Below are 14,761 nucleotides of genomic sequence, written 5' to 3'. Positions count from 1 at the left end.
GGTATCTCACCCACATCTGCCTCAACCAGTCTAGGGTCAGGAAACAAGCAGATTCCATGGCCCCTGAAACCACACATGCCCATTTCTGGACTTCTTTTGAAACCTCATGATGCTAGAAGAAACCTCACGGAAACTTTGTCCCTGTCACAGTCAAAAGCGATTTCAACCTGACCCACCCAATTTAGCTGGCATTCTGGTGTCCTGTATGCATGCCAACTAGCCTTTCTTTTGGGTTCTCACCCTTCTTGTTCCAGGAAAATTGCTACTTCCAAAGGGACTTGCTTTTGCTACCAGATAAGGAAACAGCAAGTACCTACCTGGCCTCCAATGTAGAAACACTTCCTGAGGGAAATAGGTGTTGGCAGGAGCTGAGCATCTTTGAAGGGCCAGTGGATTAGGGGGTGATGGCTGTGAAATCATAGAACACACATCACCAGCAAAGCCATTTAGAATGGGGAGGGGGGAAAGAGAAACTCATGAAATAAATGGAATTTTCAAGCTGGTTAACATTTTCAATCCGCACACTTTTAGGGAAGGAGGGAAAAACAGCCTGTAACAGAAGAAACAGATTGATAATAGTACTTCTTGGACGTTAATTAGTCTGTCGGAAATGGAATTTGTGTAATGAAAAGCAACACAGAAAGTCATCTTTCTAGCCTGGACACTAGCCCAGATTGCCTAACATTGCTAACTGCAAGGAAAGTCTTCCCTGTGCATCTGGTTACCCACACCACTACCCCACCCCTGCCCAGCCAGATGTCTCGGTACTCCTTGGAGCAGTTCAAACCCACACTCTCGATACATCTTTATCTGAGAGGGCAGTGGAGCCAATGACAGGCGGGGAATGCCCATGCGCTAGCCTGGGGGGCAGGGCGGCCACACATGGAGGCTGCACTGCCTGGGAGTGTACCTGGAAGCACTCAATTCAAAGGGCATCTGCCTGCTCAGGTGGACCTGCGGCTTTTCTTATGTGCCCTTTCAGCAACCCTCACCATAACAACCACCTTTAATATATGCTGCAGCTCGGTTGTTAAAGGAGGTTGGGGAGAAGAGTCGCCTGCTATCCTTACGTTGTCATGACGTCAAGAATGCTCATGTGTGTGCGCATGCGTGCACTCTTAAGCACCTGTTACAGAGAGACAATCGACTGACCTGTAAGGCCAAATCTACCATGATTTTGTATGCTTCAAACTCCCTTACATCAAGCCATTGGATTTTTCTAGTGATTATGGGCAAGAGGCACCATTCACATAACGGTCTTTTTTCACCAAGTTTTTCAGCACAAAGTGACCTGCTCTTCACCCCTCAGCTAAGCCTTCCTTTCTTCTCTTGTGCCCCGCTCTTCCTCAGTCATTCTTATGTCCAATATTTTTTCTTTTTTTCTCCTTCTAGTTTTTTAAATAAGTGGGAAGCTTGGGGAAGTTTAAAAAATAGGTTTTAAAATTCTGTTGTAACATTTCTGCTCCTAATAATGTTAAAACAATAGAAAAAAAAAGCAAAAAGCCTTAACATTTTTATTCCTTCCCGAGCATAGTAATGGGAACAGTGTGCTTCTTGTTTTTGTTTTCCAGACAACCAAATCTGTGTTAAAATCCTTTTTTTTTTTTACGTGCTGGCCATGTGAATTTGGCAAGTTAGATCAGTTTTCTTCACCTGCTCATTTAAAAATCAAAGCCCACTTCACAACATTTGGAGAAAGAAGGACACACACAGACGTGCCCCTACATAGTAGATATTCAGTGCAGATGTTCCTTCATCTCTCATTTTTCTTGAGTTCATAAACTTGATCATTGTTCTTCATTGCGTTTGGTCCGGTTAACAGATATTTCAGGTCTTATCCAGCTGAACAGAAACAGGTAAACAGTAGTTCTGCTTATCTATGGTTCCATAGTCAATCAGGAGTCCATAAAGATACCCACAATAATATATTTTGAGAGCAAGTTCATATTGTGTAACTTTTATTAATAGTACATTGTTATCATTATTAGTTTCTGCTGTTAACCTCTTTCTGTGCGTAAATTACACTCCATCATAAGCATCTATGTGGAACAAAATACAGTATCTATAGGTTTGGGTACTGGCTCTGCTTTCAGTCTTCCACTTGGGGTCTTTATATGTATTCCCCACAGATTAGGGGAGACTACCATGATTCATCTCTTCAAGAGCAATTTTTGTACTGGAACCAGGAAAATAACTGAATTATCCCAGAACAAGATGAAAGCCGGGCTGCCCCTAAGGGCAACTGGGCAGGGTGGGGAAGGGATGGATGAGGGTGGACCAGGTGGTGTCTCTGGGGAGGTGACACTGATCAAGAACCTGGAAGGGTGATGGGGTTGAGAAAACAGTGCTCTGGGAAGACAAGAGCAAATGACAGGGTATCTATGGACATTGGTATGAGCTCCACAGGAGAGGAGAGCTGAGGAGTGACAGGATGTAGGGCAGGGTGTTTGACGTCTAGAAGAGCATCACATGTCAGGGTGGGTCTTAGTTTGGAAGCTAGTGAGGGCCATTCAAAGAGTTTAGGTTGAGGAGAGCCAATAATACAAAAGGAGACTTCACCTGAAACACATTGAGCGGATGCTAAGAAATCTAGTTTATACAAATTGCCTCTCTCCAAACAACATAAAGTGTAGAGAATCCACAGTTGGGAGTCCTAGTTCTGCCATTAATTAGTTGTGCCCCAATAGGGAAGTCACTTTCTCTCACCACATCTGAGTTTTCACATCTCTAAAATCAAAGTGTTGACTGCAAAACACACAGGTTTCCTCACAGCTTTAACTCTGCTTTGAGTCTGATTATATCACTTTGTTGGGTTTCTTTTTTTTTCTTCCATTGAGCTTGTTTTATGATTCCTAATGTTAAGTTATGAAAATTGCTATACAAGCATGATTGACATCACATCTTTTTTAATTGAAACATTCAATTATAACATGTGCTGGGATTGTGTCATAAGCTGAGTCAGGTGAATTCTTGATGGTCTTGGGAGGGTCAGAAATTATGGTGATATAGAATAAGTCGTTTTACTTTGCTGGGCCAATTACTTTTTCCACTACCAGTTACAAAATGGGATAAGAGTAAAATTTGACTCTCAGAGCTCACTCAAGTTTGTTCTTTGTATATCCAACCTGTGATCAGCAAATATCTGTATCCATTTAAAAGTGTTTAGATCAGAAGAGGTTGATGATTTTATTCCAAAAGTATGTTGAGTTCATCTGCTGGCACCATTCCCCATAAAAACTAAGCAAAAGTTTTTAAAATTTCATTTATAAAACTAAATGTGATTTCAATTTGGAGGTTTAGTTCTGTTTTCTTGGGGGGGTAAATGTTTATTAAGTGTCTAAATATCCCTAGAATATGCAAAGGGTAAAAGAAATCACAAAAAGATAACATACATAATTTCATATCACCCAGAGATAAACTCATGTTGGATTCATATTTTCATATTCATACATAATTTCATTCACCCAGAGATAAACTCATGTTGGATTCATATTTTGTTATTCTATATTTTGTTTATATTTTTCTTGTTTTTAAAGATTTATTTGTTTATGAATACAGAACTGGAGTGTAAGCCAGAGGTGCAGGGGTGATGAGAGGATTCACCAGAGACAGAGTGAGGAGCAGAACAGGCAGATCAGTGAGTACACTGCTGAGGGGAGCAGCAGGCAGGTCAGGAGAGGTCTGCCACACCATGTGGATCATCTCCAGGGCGGGGATGGAACTCCCAGTGAAGTGGCTGGCTGGCTGGCTGGCTCGCTTGCAGTGCTGCGCTTTCACTCACTGCACCACCAGGGAGGGTCCTGTTTATATTTTTCTAAAAAATAACTGGAATGAACTACAAGGACTATTACATGACAAACAAAATATACTTCACTACCCAATAATATACAACAAAGTTTTAAGTTTTCTCAGATGCAAGCAAATGAATCCCAGTTTTCACAGAAAGTGATCTGAGTGCTTCCTTGGCTTCCTAATGGTTAAATTTCAGCATTGTCAATACTACCATTACTACCTTACTACTGCCTGAGTTCAATCCGGCCAGGGAGGTGACCTGAATGGCTCAGCAGACCTCTCCTGTCTCTCCCACTGCTCCCCTCAGAAGTGAACTTCAGTAGATCTGCCTGTTCTGCTCCCCTCTCTGTCTCTGGTGAATCCTCTCACCCCTACACCTCAGTCCTTCTACACACATACACAAAAGTGATGTGAGGTGAATGTGAGTAAAGTGATGGGAGAGCCCAAGAGCTGAAACCTAGACATGGGATCTTTAAGATTGCCAAAATTTGCCAGAAGGCACTTCCCTGATAAACAGTTATGAGAAACTATTAGAACCCTTAATAGCTTAAGGCCTGTTGGAGACCAGGGCAGCCTCAGGTTTGCCTGGCAAGTGTGATGAGCGGGTGGGTGTTCAACAGGAGGTGAGCAGCTTTGTTTGCCAGGTTGTGGAGTATAAAATTCATTCTGTTGACTGTGAGGAGCCAGGGACTTGACAAAACCAATTACCCCTTACATTGGCGCAAATGCTACTGAGAGAACACAACCAAACTCAGCCTTATTCTTAAAAACGGGTCTTTAAAATCCAAGTGTTCCAAAGAAGCTTTATATATAAGGCAAATATAGTCTTTATGAACTTTGCTCAGCATATTCTCATCATCTCTGCGCAAGCACCATGTGGAGCTCTTTGGTGACCTGACTGAACTCATATTGCATTCAGATGGCCGCAGCAAAGACCAATTAATCCTTAAAGGACTATGTGAGTACAAGCTGTTTAGGCCACTCTCTTTGAAACAAGTAATGTGCTTGGCTCAGCTACAGGACCAAGGAGCATTCTGATAAGGAGGAAAGCCATAGAATCCAGTAGCGCCTGTTTGTTTAATTTTTTTTTTTTTCCTGTCGAAAACTGTTGGTTTCAACAGCTCATTGGCGCCACCTAGTGTTAAAATGTTAGAATACAGTTTGAAGATCTAGAGGCTTTTCAAGGGTCATGAACTTCACGTTTCAGATCTATTTCAACCAATTCTTTCCCTATGTGATTATTAAGAGCAGCCCAGTCAGCAGATTTTTCTCCTGGATTTTGTGGCTGCAGAATAAGGTGAGGAAAGCACTAGTCGTGGCTTCTCATAGACTAACTCAGTGACTTTGGAAAAGTTCCTTATTCTCTCTTAAACTGTTCTCTCAAAAACAAGTGTTTGCTTTAACGCTTCCATATTTTTAGTGTCCACAGTCTTTTAGTCACATGACTGTTTTAGTGTTTATCCATTTTACTTATAATTCAAATTGTCATGAATATGAGTAAATAGAAAAATGACTGCAACATCTATATGTCAATTAATATATAATATAAAATACAAACCAATGAATGAATTAATGCTGTATACTAAATCTAATACTGCTCAGCTATTTAAAGAAAAAATGAAACTTTGCTTTTAGCATTAACATAGATTGAACTTGAGGTGATTATTCTAAGAAGAAACAAGTGCGAAAGTGAAAGACCATGACTGGATTTCTGGTTTCTAGTGCTTATTTGTGGAATATAAATATCCAAAACAAATGAACTAACAAATCACAATAAAAATAACTCAGACTCTGAAAAGTGTGCTGATAACTGGGGTGGGGGCAGGGAGAAGATGGGGGTAAAGAGCAGATGTAGTCAGTCTGATAGTGGGGTGGCAATAGAACTTAGGTGGTGGGTGCGGTAAGGCTGACACACATACTGAGTTATGAAGCTGTGTTCCTGAAATTTGTACAGTATGATGGACCAATAGTAGACCAATGAGATTTTATTTAAAAAAGGTATGACTGTAACCATCAACAGTGTTATGTACAAGTATAGTGATGAGAATGTCTCAAAGGCTTTAAGCCCCAGTTACATGGAGCAGTGGAAAAAGCAGGTCTTCGCACTCGGACAGACGTGAGTGTGAACTCTAACCCTTTTTCTATGTGACTTTGATAAGTTATTCCCCATCTCGTCAGTCCATTAAACTACTGATTTCCTCCTGACTGATACTATTAAATGACAAGTATCTGCTTCATTGAAAGGAACAAGAGTAAAGGAAATTCAAAAAAGATGTGTGTTAGATAGGCAGAACTCTGATGACCAGTCTTGCTGCACACATTTGTCAAAATGTATCCTGTTGTTGAAAGAGAAAGAAAAATACCAGATGGTTTCACTCATAGCAGGAGTATAATGGACCAGGCGAGAAAATAACAAAAATAATGAACAACCATATACCAGAGACATTTTGCGGGGGTGGAGTGGGGAATGGGATCAAGAAGGGGGGGGAGGGAAGTGCACAGGATTATGGTGATGGCACACGGGTGACTTGGTGATGGGAAACCCGCGGGGATTACAATTGAGATGTAAAAAAAAAAATGTACAAAATGATGTCAAAATAAACTTTTGTAAAATAAAAATAAAAAATGTATCCTGTTGTTAAGTGACACATGACTATAAGTGGTCATTTAGTTTTTCAACACATCTGTGTGTAGTGTGGTCTGTATTTAATATTACTCTAGGTTGTGAAAGTGCCTAGGCTCTGCCATGTATGTTCTGTCCTTTCTTTAACCAGCACAGTTTGGTTCCTAATAGATATTCAGAGCATCTGGGCACTCCCTTCTCATGCTTCTTTTACTCACACATAGCCTGTTGCATAGGCTGGGGAAATCCAGGGTCAGCATGTGAGAGAAGTAGCAGCTGGAATCAGCTCTACAGCGGGTGGACCTTGGAAGCAGCTCATCCATCTAATTCAAATGACATTAAATCCTCTCAGATGCTGCATGGGGAGGGTTGGTTACCAGCCTGCTATCCCGGCCACTCTTAGAGATGAAAGAGGAGCTGCTGTCCCGGCCAGGCACAGTGCCAGGGGTGGGGGATCCGAGATGAAAGCAGACATAGTGACTGAGCAAGTATTATTTTGTTCCTGACACTCAGTAGCTCGCAGTCTAGCAGGACTGACAGACATGCCCTTAGGCCATGCACACAGCCAGATGTGCAAACCAGCTCATTGCCTACAAGACTCCAGGTGCGCACAGAAAGAGGGTGTGTGAAAGTTATCCCACCTGTGCTGGGGTGATGAATAGCAATTAGCCAAGCAGAGGGTGGGGTGTGCTCAGCCTGTGCAGCCCAGGGGACGAGAAAGGGTGGCACAGCTGGGCAAAAGCGAGACAGATAATGTGGGTGCACAAGAAGCCCAGGGGGCTGCCTGCCAGACACATTGGGACTTTCTACATTTCCATTAGGAAGTATCCTACCCTGAGTTTAGGACAATATGTTTGAAAAGCTATAAAAAGCTCCTGGGCCCTCCCTGGTGTGCAGCGGGTTAAAGCACAGCACTAAGAAGCTAAAGCCTCTTCCGCATGAGTTCGATCCCCACCTGCCCCGGAGGTGACCACATGGCGTGGCAGGCCTCTCCTGACCCGCCCGCTGCTCCCCTCAGCAGTGTGCTTCATTGATCTGCCTGTTCTGCTCCCCACTCTGTGTGTGGTGAATCCTCTCACCGTCCCTGCACCTCTGGCCTGTATCCCAGTTCTGTATGCATAAATAAATAAATCTTAAAAAAAAAAAAAACTCCTATTGAAGAAAGTTTAGCATTTTATCTTTCTATCAATATTTCTCAGGCCCGCTCCAGTTGGATAAGCAGAGACTGTAATAGGTAAGATGGCCAATCCTTGCTTTGCCTGTGGCAAAAATGATAAGGAATTTAGTTGCAATGCTTTCCTGGAACATGGTACCCAGAAATAAGCAGACCCCAAACACTGATAAGGTTGTCATGGGAAGCTACATTTCAATCTTCCATCTGTTTCTGCTAAGAAAGGTGGATTTGAATTCTATAGGCATCCAGCTTTCATTTTCACTTAGCACCTTTTCCTGAGGTGTTCTGAAAGACGCCAGGAGATACCAGTAGGTCTTTCAGCAGAAACTACATTACTAAAATACCCCGAACATGTATGTACTCTGCTTATGAGTTCAATGCAAATAAACTGATCAGTGTTTTCTTTAAAATATACATTAATAAGAAAATATCAGAAAACCAATATTTTAAAATCTTTCCACTCCCATTTCTTGACTAATACCCACTTTTGCTAACCTTCATTTTCTTATCTTTGATTTTAAAAAGTGTATTGTTATTACACTACAAAACACAACACAACAAGACAAACACAAACAGACAGCTATGAACCAGAGATATCCTACAGGGGAGGAGGACAGAGAGGAATCTACGGAGGGAAGGAAGAAGGAATGTGGGGGACTGTGGTGATGACGGGTGGGCGAAGTGTTCATTGTTCATTTTAAAATGAACAATAATGTAAATAGATATATAAATTAATAAAAAAAAACTTAAAAATAAATGTAATACACACAGGCATTGATTTATAATGATGCACACCTAAAATACTTATGATGTTATAATGCACTATCACGTCAATAAGAGAATTTTAATAAATAAAAAGATTTAATTAGTGAAAGATAGGGAGTGGTAGGGGCTGTGACAAACTGGACATCATATTATCCATTTTTTAACTACAGCTGCCCGGTAGCTCCATATCTTGCAATTTTAAGAGAAAAAGCAAGCAATTTGGACTTTTCTTGGCATTTTGTACAAGTTTTTTAAACACTGCTTTGTTAACAAAAACAAAAGCCGGGCCCTTCTTGGTGGCGCAACAGGTAAGGATGCTGCACTGCAAGCTGGCCACAGCCTCTTCAGTGTGAGTTTGATCCCAGGCCTCGAGCTGACCCACATGGCGCTGCAGACCTCTGTCCTGCCCCGCCCGCTGCTCCCCTCAGCAGTGTACTTCATCCATCGGCCTGTTCTGCTCCCCACTCTGTCTCTGGTGAATCCTCTCACCTCCCCTTCACCTCTGGCTTATACCCCAGTTCTGTATGCATAAGTAATTAATCTTTAAAAAAAAAATTCGGGGTCCTCCCTGGTGGCCTAATGCTTAAGTCTCAGTGCCGTCACCCCCATGGCAAGGAACTAACCCATATATGACACAGTAGACCCCTCCTGTCTCACCGCTGCTCCCTTCAGCAGTGTATTTCAGTAGATCTGCCTGTTCTGTTTCACTCTGTCTCTAGAGAATCCTCTTCCCCCGCCCCACCCCCACCACCCACACCTCTGGCCTACACCCCAGTTCTTCTATGCAAAAATAAATAAAATATGTATTTTTTAAAACTCCTTCAGACTGAATGAAACACATGGACTTACTGAAAGTTATCCATAGACCATGCTTGCACCCCCTTGGTTAAAGGCTCAGAGACCCCCAGGGTGCTTTAGGGATCTGCCAAAGTATTGTCCGGTAGCTTAAAGTTTCTCCTAACTGTCCTTCCCCCTGCTTGCTTTTCAGAAAGAGATGACGAGCAGGATGTGTCACTAACGCCCCATCTTACTCTCCGGAAGAAAGAGGACTGCTGTTTCCTCCTGGACTCCCCAGCCCAGCTCAGCAGGAGGGAACCCCAAATGGCGCTCCTCCTTCCAGAAGCAGGTGGAGACAGTGACTCTTGAGAGACGTTCCCCACTCACTTCGCGTGCTCCTCCCCTCTGAGTGCTGCTAGCCCCAACTTGTGGCCTGGCTGACCCCGGTGTGAGTGAAAGGAGGACCCCCTGGCCCTCGGCCTCAGGGGCAGCCTGGGCACTTAGCGTGGGGGGTGCAGTTCTGACTGAGACCGCTGCCTGAGCTTTACCAGAGCTGGCTTTCGAGACAAGTCCTGATCTGGCTTGTCAGCTGGCCCACTTTCCCCGATGTGTTCTCTAAGCACCGAGTGAATTTTGGAACTCGGGTGTGCACCAGGTTTTTCTGTAACAAGCCTTCCTTTCAGGTGCCTGAAAGCTCCTGGCCAGCTCTAAGGTCTCACCTGTGAGGGGCTGTGGAGCCTGAGTGGCCTGAGGCTTCAACCTGCAGCATTAACACTATTTCCCTAAAAGCCGTTTTATCAGGGACCAGTCCCTGGGGTGGCTTGTCTCTGCCCCAAACAGGGTCTATACACTTTTACTCCAGGAAGAGACTGGGTGCTGGATAAGTGCTACCAGTTCACCCTGCACAGAATGTGTTGGTATAACCACCCTCATTCCTGTCTCTTCCATCCAAGACATTGTTTTCCTGTTTTCCAGAAAACAGATGACCAAGAATGATCAGCAGAAGCTCTGAGCCAGATTAGTGCAGTGTTTGTTCTTTGTTATGGGAGAGGAGTGCTGGCTGTCTGCAAAACACCTTTCAGTGGAAGAGCATTTGGCTGCTTGGTGTCTGTATCGCAAACACCAGCCCACTGATATGTCACCTCCCAGCTGGCCGCCCAGCTTCCAAACCTGTGGAGGATATTTTTCCCTTTCCCTACACACTCTCTCCTCCTCTGCCATATTAGATTATGGCACAAAACTAATTTCTGCCTCTGTGATGGTGCCGTAGTTGCCAAGGGAACAGCAGAGCCAGAGCTAACTTCCTTCTTCCATCCTTCACCATTTTTCTATGCCAGTAGACAGAAAAATGCATTCTTTGCTGCCTTTTGAAACCTAAGTGAGCTTTAGTTAATGAAATGTTGCCTTCTCTGATTCATTCACAAAATTGGTGGTCCTCAGAGCCCATGATTAGGGGGTGAGAATACTTCCAGCGATCATTTGAATTTGACAAAATATCAGTTGGTGGAGGGAAGTAGCTAAGAATGTATTAGTACATTTTAATGTAATAGTAATTACAGAATAACTACATGACTCTGATTTCGTCTTGTTATATGTAATGTGTTAAGGCCACTTGTGACTGCCAAAGAGCCTAGAAGCATGGAATCTTTATTCTTCCAAATTGCGAAAGGCTGACCGTCTGGGCACTGTGCTTCCAGCTTGCAGCTAACCCAGCGGTTGGCCCTTGCTTCCTCCTGATAAACGTTTCTCATGGAATCCGAATGCTGCTACCTCTCCTGATTGTTGTGCTCTGGTCAATAACACGCGAACTTTCTTCTTCTTCTTTCTATGTATCTTTGAGAGGATAAACTAGGCAGAGGTTTTTCTCATTATACCTTTTGGCTGAGGGGATACCAGATTATTCTAAGGACCCAGAGAACAAAGAAATAAGAATCTCTGTACCAGCCATGTGCACTGTGCAGTAAGTACATGTGAGAAGTTTGACTGTGGGACAGAGTAGTGATGGCTTGGGGTCCGTTGTCCTGGGGGAGCCCCATAGTGCTCCCCCATTGGGTTTTTTGCACTTAAAAGGTAGCGCTGCTCCTGCCCAGCCAAGCAGTGTGCTGCACCCTGAAGACACTTGTTATTAATTCTTTTTATGGTTATTTTCTATTAGCTGATTGTGCATAAGAAATTTCCGCTAGGGAATTGGAGGGTGGAGAGGGGGAAAAAAGAAATTTTTCCACACAATTCAAAAATCCAAACATTTTGTAGACTTCTTGGAACACATTCTTCCTGGTTATTTTGCTAATTGCACTAATCAACTCTTCTAGGATGGAGTCTGGCAAGCCACTTTTATTTTTAAATTACAGAATGTTCCTAATTCCACAGTACTTTGTTTGGCAAATTCTAAAGAAAATCATCACAGGCAATTTTGATCTATTTGACCCCAAAACAAAGGAAGTACGTTTCCTTGCCATTGGGGGAATCTGAGCTCCTGGCATCTGCTCATACATCTCTGATTCTTAGGGTTCCAGACTGTTACCCTGCTTCTTCCTCCTAATGTGGCGGGTTTACCACCTTCATTTTTAACTATTTTTCTTCATTTTGAAAAAATTTAAAGGAACAATCACAAAAACAAAAGACTACGATAAATACCCACATACCTTTCACTTAGGCTTATTAATTGTTAACGTATTTTTTATTAGCAACTTGTTAACATTTTCCACAGTTTTCTCTCTTTATACATCTGCATCATTATGGCTGAACCATTTTGAAATATCTTGCAAGCATTGGAAAACGTTAAAATGTTTTTTAATCTAGGATTTGGTCAAGAATCATACATTGTGTTGAGTTGTCTTTCTCTGTAATTAATGGGTTAGAGTTGTGTTTGTATTAGTTAACACCAAATTATCAGAGAGTTCCTGCTGGTCAGTGTGTTGAACGTCTCCCAACCTGGAATTATTTCCTCATTATTAGACTTAGATTAAACCTTTTTAGCAAGAATATTATGTAAGCAATGTTGTTTCTTTCCTCCTATACCATGCCAGCAAGCACATAAATGAGGTCCTCTTTTTTTAATGATATTAAATCTAATTGGGGGTTCAACTGTTATCTACTTGATCCATCCTTTAAAGGTTCATAATCTTTGTGAAGCTCTGAAGTTCAGGATATATACAGTATGAGGCTGTGTGCACTGTAGTGTACATTCCTTTCTTGATATTCTCAAAGAGGTCCAGGCTTTCCAAAAACTTGCAATCTTTGTGATGAGAAAAACAGTGGTACAGGATTCACCGCTTCACCTGTAACAGAGGGAATGGAAACTGAGCATATACCAGTATTCCATGGTTATTCTGGCCAGTGGGAATCCAGACTGCCTGTCCCTGCGGCCCGAGGTATACATGCCTTCTCTTTCTTCCATCCTCGGTCATCCCATTCACAGTGCGGCTTACTTTAGAGAGTGCGTATCCACAGTAAGGGACATTGCCCAAGGCTTAAAAGTTGGTTGGTGGGTATTACATTGTGGCTCTGGCCCTTCAAAGGAACACAGAGCATGTAAAAATATGAATTTGTTTAAAAATTTACTTGGGAGTAGAGAGAGGAGAAAAAAATTATTGAGCAGAAGGATGGTTAGTAGTAAAATATCTGAAAAGTTCCTTTGGGGGATCTTTACCCCCAAATTAAAAATATTATCAAGAGTCAGTTTCTGCTTCTTGGGTTGTTAATTTTCTCTTTCTGCAGTGTTTCTCATTCTGATGAATGGAAGCAACTCTGAGAGACGGCTTAATCCATTTCTACTATCCTCCCAAATGTTATGACTAACATTCCAGGTAAAAAAGCTAAGCTTCTGTCAAAGATCTTCGAGCACAGAAATTCTACAAGGTCTTTTAGTAGAATCTACTGAACACTTTACAACATCTAAAATCCTTCTGTTCAACTTGAGCCAGACTATTATCTTTGAGTTTCAGCATGCCTTTTCTTTCTTTCTTTTTTTTAAAGATTTATTTATTTATGCATACAAGAACTGGGGTACAGGCCAGAGGCTCAGGGGCGGCGAGAGGCTTCACCAGAGACAGAGTGGGGAGCAGAACAGGCAGATTGATTGAAATACACTGTTAAGGCGAGCAGTAAGGGAGACAGGCAAGGTCTGCTGCACCATGTGGGTCAGCTCCCTGGCCAGGATCAAAGTCGTGCTGCCATGGGTGCAGATAGCTTCATAGTGCTGCACTTTAACCTCTTGCACCACTGGGAGGGCCCATCATGTCTTTTCTAGTGTCCCACATTAAGAAAATCCTGAAGACCATGTAGGATAAGTAAAAACATAAGCAAAATGAGAGATTTATTTGCATATACATTAAAATACTTGAAAGCTATCCTTTGGTCTTCTTTTCTTTAGAGCTCTCCCATTGGCAGAATGCTTTTGGAAGTCTTGCTTCTGTAACCTCATGTGAAAACTCCCCAAGCTTTCGCACCTCTGTCCATGTACATGATGGATGTGAATGTCAACAGACATGATCAGAAATTATCACAGGTTTTCTCCAGACTGTATCTGGAGTCTTTGATAAGTACTTTTTTTTTTCTTCTGGTAGAATTGAGGTGTAGGCCAGAAGTGTGGGAGTGAGAGGGTTCACCAGAGACAGAGTGGGGAACAGAACAGGCAGATATGAAATACACTGCTGAGGGGAGCAATGGGTGAGACAGGAGAGATCTGCTGTACCATGTGGGTCAGCTCCTTCGCCAGGGATCAAACTCAGGCTGTCATGTGATAGTACTGAGACTTACCCCCTAGGCCACCAGGGAGGCCCCTTTTTGCTAAGTTCTGACTTGTTTTTTGTTTTTTATGTATTTTTAGAATGTCTTTGCTCATACTAGATCCTTACCTGGATTATCTTCTGTCATTTTAGTTTATCTTCTTGAGTTTCTTTTCCTCCTATCCTTGACATTCCTCATAAGATTACCTTGCTTTATTTTAATCACCTCTTTAATTGGCTAATCATTGAGGGACTTCGATAGAGCTGTTGTCATCTTTTTTGTAGTGATTTATGCCAACCCAACATTTTGATCTTTGATGGAAGCACATCACTTCCTATGATCTCTAACTTTATCACTTCCACACCCCAGAGGTATCACCCATGAGAAAAGTAATATAGTAGGAAAAGTGTGGCCATGTTTTCACAAAATCTGTAGAAAGGCAGAATCACTAATCAGAGTTATGTGTCCTTTGGTTAATTCTGTTATTCTTTGTACTTTCATCATTTTGCTCCTTGATTAATTCTCTCCTAGAATTAGCCAAACAAAGTGCATTTTAGAAATAATTATTTTTTCCCTATTCTAAAAAATTTATCAACACAAAACCTATTTTTACAGACTGTCCCTCTGTTCATGCTGAATAAGGAGTTTTCAATGGGCGAATAAGGACTTTTATAACTTGTAGAGTGAAGAGTCCATTTCTAGTTTGACAAGCTATTTACTACTTTTAGAGCTTTCTAATTTCAAACTGTTCCAATATCTTTTCTAACTGCATCAGAAAAAAATGTTACATATCTTTAGTTCCATTTGTGATTAAATAAAGGGTTGGATTATGAGCAGGTGAACACAGAAATGCAAGATAAACCTAAAGGATATTTATGAATCAGTTCTGTGTGAGCTTA

General features: G+C 42.1%; 1 protein-coding gene across 2 annotated transcripts in view; it reads left to right on the top strand.

Moving 5' to 3' along the window:
* The window catches only part of MOB3B (MOB kinase activator 3B), a 192,887-nt gene that overhangs the window by 171,307 nt on the left and 6,819 nt on the right, over positions 1–14,761 (top strand). Inside the window, exon 4 of one of the 2 annotated variants that reach the window (XM_004678026.2) lies at positions 9,343–12,734. The exons of the other annotated variant lie outside the window; for it this stretch is intronic. Coding sequence (XP_004678083.2) covers positions 9,343–9,372 — 30 coding nt within the window. The 3' untranslated portion in view covers positions 9,373–12,734. Of the gene's footprint in view, positions 1–9,342; positions 12,735–14,761 lie in introns of those variants that run through there. 2 annotated transcript variants of the gene reach the window in all.

The sequence above is a fragment of the Condylura cristata genome, unplaced genomic scaffold (genome assembly GCF_000260355.1).
Source record: "Condylura cristata isolate star-nosed mole 26May11 unplaced genomic scaffold, ConCri1.0 scaffold00006, whole genome shotgun sequence".
Taxonomy (NCBI): Eukaryota; Metazoa; Chordata; class Mammalia; order Eulipotyphla; family Talpidae; genus Condylura; species Condylura cristata.
This window is presented reverse-complemented; position numbering and strand designations above follow the sequence as displayed.